The 7,165-nt window shown below is 30.5% G+C and overlaps 1 protein-coding gene across 7 annotated transcripts in view; it reads right to left on the bottom strand.

Moving 5' to 3' along the window:
* Window positions 1–2,536: 2,536 nt before the first annotated feature.
* The window catches only part of CCDC172 (coiled-coil domain containing 172), a 57,848-nt gene continuing 53,219 nt past the window's right edge, over window positions 2,537–7,165 (bottom strand). For all 7 annotated transcript variants that reach the window (XM_086379593.1, XM_086379597.1, XM_086379598.1 and 4 more), the window contains 2 exons: window positions 3,656–3,743; window positions 2,537–2,831 (listed from right to left, as the gene is read on the bottom strand). In XM_086379593.1, the coding sequence (XP_086235719.1) occupies window positions 2,790–2,831; window positions 3,656–3,743 (130 nt within the window). In that variant the 3' untranslated portion in view covers window positions 2,537–2,789. The remainder of the gene's footprint in view (window positions 2,832–3,655; window positions 3,744–7,165) is intronic.

The raw sequence follows: 7,165 nt of genomic DNA, 5'->3' as shown, positions 1-7,165 counted from the left end.
GTAAGTTGCTTCTAAAATAACTTCCATTACAGGAAAGAACTATGGTAGCATGTCAGGAACCTCAGCGCTGTAGCAGTTACTCTGGGTTAGTTAGGCTTTAGTTATAACTAAGTATAGGGAAAATTTAGTGAATTCATTTAATGAATGAGCATTTGTTTGAAAACTGCCTTTTTGGATAGCCAATGTCGTGTTCTAGAGTAATTAAAGTCAGTCTGAGACATTTTACTTAGGTAATTTCAGTTACTTTTTCCTACGTAAGAGTTTAATGAATTACTAATTCTTAAAAAAAAATTAAGAATAGACATCTAATATATTGTAGTTTTGTACACGCAATTTCTACTGATTGTTGTATTTCCTTTTTTCAGTGAACTTCTTCCTTTGACTACCTGATTCTAACAGTCCCAGTTACTCTGTTTGATATTACTTGAGCAGTGTAGTCTACCATGCAATCTTAAAACAATCATTTGACTGGTTGAAAATTACTTTAAATCTTAAAATATTCATTTTAAACATTCTGAAATAATGAAAATATGTTCTGAGCCTTCCATTTTTCTCAAATTCAGTTCATAAGAATTCTGACTCCATTACTGAATATTCAATCTAGATAGTCCATATACACGTTCATGAAAAGATTTTTACATCAGTAAGTTTATTCTGCATGTATGCCATTCTGTGTAAGTTATATAAATAATAGGCAAATCTCTACTTCACATTAATATTTTAGCTACAAAATCAATAATGAACAAAAGTCACTGATAAAAAGGCTTTACATGTAAACTTACCCTGCATATTAATGATATGATACACATTTAATAATAAATATTCACAAGACTTAGAACTTAGAATGTGGTTAGATAAATGGACTAAAATAAGACAGAAGTGAAGTTATGACTAATCCCAGTAACCACTTCCCACTCTATATTTGCATATAAAATAGACTGCAATTCCCTGGTACCATTACTTTTTTTTCTTCTTAAGCAAAAGTAATTTACTATTAAATATTTAAAGAATCAAAATAAAAATAACTTCTAAATATGCAAATTACTTAAACAGATGGCAAATGCTACACATCTCAAAAGAGAGTTTTAACTTTGCTACTTAAAAAAAAATAAGGATATAAAGCAACCTATACAAAAAGTTATGCCCAAATAAGATTTGATTTGAAACAATACTACCTTAATATCAATATATCTAAGACATTTGTAAACATCTCATATTTGATATCAAACTAATTCAACTACAATCACAAAACATTTGCATTCAGTACTTTGAGATATATCTTAAAATAGATTTTGTTTCCCTCCCCACCAACCACAATTTAGGGCCTTGTTGAACAGTTTCAATATACTTTTTTTTGTGCCATGATTATATTGCTATATGTACATCGATACAGTGAATGATAACCACAGGCAGAACTGTAGAAGCCTATATAATATTTGTAATTTGTACTTATGACATATGACTTCTAATTCTGATAGTTCCAACTAGGTAAAAAAAGAGAATGTAATAAATATCCTTTTATTTCTTCCTCTTTGTTTATTCCTGCTTCCTTCTTTCTTCCCACCACAAATATATAGTCTTGAGTTACACATGAAAATACATACAAATATCAAAAACAAACTATGGTTACACAATGGGAAACATGGAGGGAAGGGATAAATCAGGAGCTTGGGATTAACAAACACACACTACTATATATAAAAGAGATAACCATCAAGGACCTACTGTATAGCACAAGGAAGGCTACTCAATACTCTGTGACAGCCTATACAGGAAAGAATCTGACATGATGAATACGTATATATGTTTAACTGAGTCACTTTACTGTGCACCTGAAACTAACACAATGTTGTAAATCGAGTATACTTCAAAGATTTTTTAAAAAAATAATTTAAAAATTTTAAAGAAACTGATGAAAACATACCTTTCTTCCTAGTTAGGACTTCCAACAGCAGAAAGATCTGATGTTGGAAATTTAGTGACAGTACCAAGGTTGATCCAAACATAAGTACACTGTTTTCAGTTTCAATATTTTAGGACATCAGCAAAAGTGAGTCCTGATGGCCAAAAGAAGACTATGGCCATCCAAGAAACATTTGGATGGCCAAGAAACATCCAAGAAGCAACCAAGAAGACTTGGTTACTCCCCAAGTAAATGACTTATTTCATTCTAACCAACACTGGCATTAGGAATAAAACTGGCAGGACAAAGTGCTGGAAAGTGGCTGCAGGTGCCCCCAGACTCAAATCTATAGATACATTTAGAGAAAAGTGGAGAAAGCTGGCTGCTCAAGATGAAAGGCCTCAGAAGGCCTCTGTCAAAAGACATCACCTTGTGATTACAAAGGATTAAAATCAAAGTAAACATCTTCGCTGGTACAAATGGTACTGACAAAAATTGGGTCTATAATCTGAGTTTTTCCACCTATATGTGTTTGATTTGATCCAAGGTAAGCTGCAAACAAAGAATGAATAACATCAGAAAGTACAAATCAGCTTAAGGGTCAGGGTGAATAAAAAATCTGAGAACACAATATCTGTTTCTCCTTTTTAATTCCTTTAGAAACACAATCAAACCACATAAAAACCCTTAAGTTTCAGTAGGTAACAAGACCAAAACTTATATTTTAGAGTTCTAATATATCAATTCTAGATATCAAACAACTCTAAATATTTTTAACCTCAAGTTTTCCACAACAATCTGTTGTAATGGGTATCATTCATGTATCTACCACAAAGATCTGATACTAAGATGCTTTGACCAAATCTTAGGATAGTTGATCAATTCTTTACAAGTTATTTGTTTCCTGATGATCTTTCTGTGCCAATGTCTGAAACAAAAACATACAATTTTTCATGAAACAAATGAAATTCTTAATAAAAGAATTACATAAAATTCATGTAAATTTAGCACAAGTGGGCATTTCTAAATTTTACTACTAAAAGTTTTAATAAAGATATAAATCCTATAAAATATAAGTCCTAACACAATCTATTGGAAAATTTTGAACAAGAAAATGTTTCTGGAAAATAAATATGAAAGAAAACAAACTGTATTAAATTAAAACTATATTTTAACATGCTTTAAAGCTAGCTATGTATGTCCTCTATTAAAATAGAGCATGACAAATACTTGTTCATTTTATAAACAACCAAAGAGGTTAAAAGCAATTAGAAGTGTTCCCACACAATCTGAAAATAGGTTTTCAATAATTGAATCCAAAATTCTTGAAATCATAAAAATCTGTAATAAGAAAGTTTTAGGGTCAAATATAATAGAAGTATAATTTATTCCTAAGAAAAACAAAAAGCTTTTAAGCATTATGATAGTTAAACTTCTTCAGTGCATTAATCCTCTAATAACAGTTTCAGTCAAGGGGATGTTGTGAGGTCAGGTTTAAATTTTTTTTAATTTATATTCTCTTTAAATATAACTTGTCTTATGCAGCATCAATTCTCCAAGACTCAGAACATTTCACAGGTTCATATTTTTACTTTAGTTTTGCTTGTTGCTGTTTTGTTTTTTGTATCTAGTGCAAACCCATGTGAAGGGCAGAACATTAATTTAATGAAATTTATTACAGTAAAAACATTCTTATCAATAGGTAAAAAAAAAAAATGCTAAACAAAAGTTAAACAATCAGTGATGGCTTACCAACTCCAAAAATTCTATTTCTGTTTGGAGAGCATCATGAACACTTTGCATGTCGTCTTCCTTATAAAGTTCTAATTCTTTTTTAAGTCTGTTTTAAAGGAAAAATTCACTTAATTAGTTCAGCAATAAATTTTATAATAATTCTTTATTAAATGAATAGTGGCAGATTTGTAGCTTCTATCATCACAATTTTAAGTTAACATTAAAGAATTTGGAAAAAGATTTTAATTTTCTATATTCTATCCATTAAAATTAGTCTAGCAAAAATAATTAAAGGAATAAGAATTTGAAAGATGAAAGAAGAAATAAAGCTACCTAATTTTCAGGTGATTTAAAAATATACTTTGAAAACCCAAGAATCATTGATAAAACCAACTCAAATAATAAAACAATTCAGTAGGGTGACAAGATATAAAATTAGCAAACAAAAATAAATAGGCTTCATTGTCACCAACTAACTTGTCAAATAACTAACTTGAATTTCTTATGGATGGCTTGCTTAGTTGCTTAGTTGCTCAGTTGCGTCTGACTTTGTAACCCTTTGGACTGTAGCCCACCAGGCTCTTCTGTCCATGGGATTTTTTCAGATAAGAATCCTGGAGTGGGTTGCCATTTTCTCCTTCAGGGTTTTTCCATGAATAGGACATCAGAAAAATGGTTACTATCCCCAGTTAAATAAAATTTTACTTGATCCTAAGAAAAACTACTAATACTTTTTCCCCTGGTGCTGGGTGCATTGATTCTAAAGTTCATATATTAAAAGAAGAGAACAGTCTAGAAAAAAATCTTGAATTTTTTTTTCAAGAAAGTTCTAAAAAAAAGAGAAAACAAAGAAGGATAACTAGCTCTATGAGATACTAGATCATACCATCACTCCTTCATAATTTAAAAAGTGTAGTACTGACATATAAACAGACCAGTGGGACACAGAAGATAGAAATAGCTTAAGAAACAAATGGACATTTAGCATATGCTAAAAAAGTCACCTAAAATCACTGTAAAAAGAAAAGATGGACTTTTTAATAAGCTGTGTTAGAATAACTAGAGAGCTATCTGCTATGTGACAATAAATGGACTGTCAAAGCTAAAACTGCTTCTTTATCTCACAGCACATATCAAAATACACTCTAACTGGATCAAAGATTTAAGTGCAAAAATAATAAAACTATGTAAGGACAAAGTGAAAGTGAAAGAACAGGGAAATTCCTTTATAAGTTAATAGTGTTCAAGAACTTTCTCACTATGGTTCAAAATATAAATGAAATTTAAGAGTATTCAATTTTTTTTAAAACTGCACAGCAAAACACATGAGTAGAGTAGAAAGATGAATGACAATCTTAAAGAAAATACTTGCCACATATATCACTGATAAAAGTCTAATCTCTCTAATATGTAAAGGAAATTTATAATCAAGGGGAAAAAAGACCAAAAGGCTGATTAAAAAATGAAGAAGTCATAAAAAGTGAGTTCACAGAAAAAGTATAAAAATCATCCCTAAACATATGAAAAGTGCTCAGTATTACTCATAATAACGACTTGAAAGTTTACTACACAGGGATATCATGTCTCATCTATCAGATTGGTAAAACTCCAAAAACTTGACACATTTTTTTCATAAGCTGTGGGTAAACATGTGTACTCAAACACTGATAGGGGAATTTAAAATGGTTAAACTTCAAAGGAGAAGAATTTGGTAGTATCTAACAAAGCTACATTTAAATTTTTCCTTTGACTTCACCATTCACCACCAGTAATACACCCTGTAAGTACAAAACAATATATGCACAAAGTTCTTACTGCATTAGTATTTGTAATCACCAAATACTGTAAACAGCCTATGTCCATCCTTAAGAGATGGGCTGAATAAACTATAGCACATCCATATAATGGAGTATTATATAGTATAAAAAATGAAGATAAAAAGAAACACAGAAAGATGAAGCAGAAACTAACAAAGTTGATCACCTATAACAGTGAGTGAAAATGGGGTGCAATAAATAAGGAATAAAATGAAACTCATCTGTGTGTATCTCTTTTTATATACTTTTGACTTTTGAACCATGATGATTATTTATATACTTGACAAATAAAATTAAATAAAGTTGAGAAAAAGAACCATAAAGTTTAACACAAAATGACAGCTGAATTAAACGCAAACAGAACAAAATAAATCTAGCTTTTTTAAGAAAAATTTAGAAAATTAGTTTTTCAAACTAATAATCACAGATAAAAATTAAAAAGAACTCAAGTAATTTTCAAAAATAGTAGTCTATATACCTTCAGTGAGATATGTTGTAAGGCAGTAAGAATTACAAAGGAATCTTAAATTTTACTACTTTTGTTGTTAGTGAGGGTACACAGCTAGTTATTCTAAAATTATTTTAGAAAGTTATAAGAAATGGATAATTACATTGATATTGTTACAAACCAGAGTTTTCACTAGGAAAAGGAAGATGTACATAGAAAATGGATGGAGGAAAAAAAAACTCATTTTGGATTTGAATGGAAGAAATCAGTATAAAAATTTATGATTTAAAAAAAATTGCATTTTTATTTCTGTCCATTTAAAGTACTTGGAAGCAACACCCAGTAGTAATGAGCACATCTAGCATGCTAATCTTAGTTTCTAAAACCAGTACCAACAAAAGATACCAGGACTCCTTGAAACAATTTGTCCCAGGGCTGAAGTGGGTAATATTCAAGGTGAGCCTAGAATAGTTTGTTGCACAAGAAGGAAGGAAATCAACCAAAAACTAATGAAACATGTCTAAAGACAGAGAAATTTAGTTCAAGGGGCTGCCTATATCCAAATCTGGGACAATTTGAGCATCAAAAATAATGACAATAATGTATTTATAACACATGACATAAAAAGAAATTCATGAGTCCACAGAAAATCCTAAAAAGGAGAAATTAAAAGAATGGGGTAACAAGAAGAGGAACTTCTGTCTTTTTTCCCCCAGAGTTTTACTAGCTAACAAATGAACAGGAGTTCCATTATTAGAAAGTTGCCACTTTCCAGCCACCTATGTAATAATTGACTCGGGAAGCATCATTAGTGGACGCTAAAATGACTGCGTGAAAAGTTCCTGGAAAAAGGCTATGCACAAGGTCTGAGTCATCCCCTATATCATTTAGTAAATATCCATGGAAAAGACTATTTTCTCATTGGAGTAACCTGGCAGACACAATCTTACCTAAGCGATCAAACCTAACATAACTGAAAATGAAACAAAACTGGCATTATATGCCTTCTGATGCAATGTTCTGAGGACACAATCTTAATTATATATTATTCTTGTCCCAAATTATTTAACCTGAATCTAATCTCTAAGGAACAAATAAGTCTAAATTGAGAGACATTCTACAATGGCTTATACTCTTAAACAACTTGATTAAAAAATGGGCAGAGGATTTGAACAGATATTTTTTCCAAAGACTACATATGAATGGCTAACAGGGAAATGAGAAGATGCACAACATCACTAATCAATTATATGTCAAAAAATT

The sequence above is a fragment of the Bos grunniens genome, chromosome 26 (genome assembly GCF_055505025.1).
Source record: "Bos grunniens cultivar Pamir isolate PY7600 chromosome 26, Bosgru_T2T1.0, whole genome shotgun sequence".
In the NCBI taxonomy this organism is placed as follows: Eukaryota; Metazoa; Chordata; class Mammalia; order Artiodactyla; family Bovidae; genus Bos; species Bos grunniens.
The sequence above is the reverse complement of the archived record's forward strand: the minus strand, read 5'-3'. Positions and strand labels throughout refer to the sequence as shown.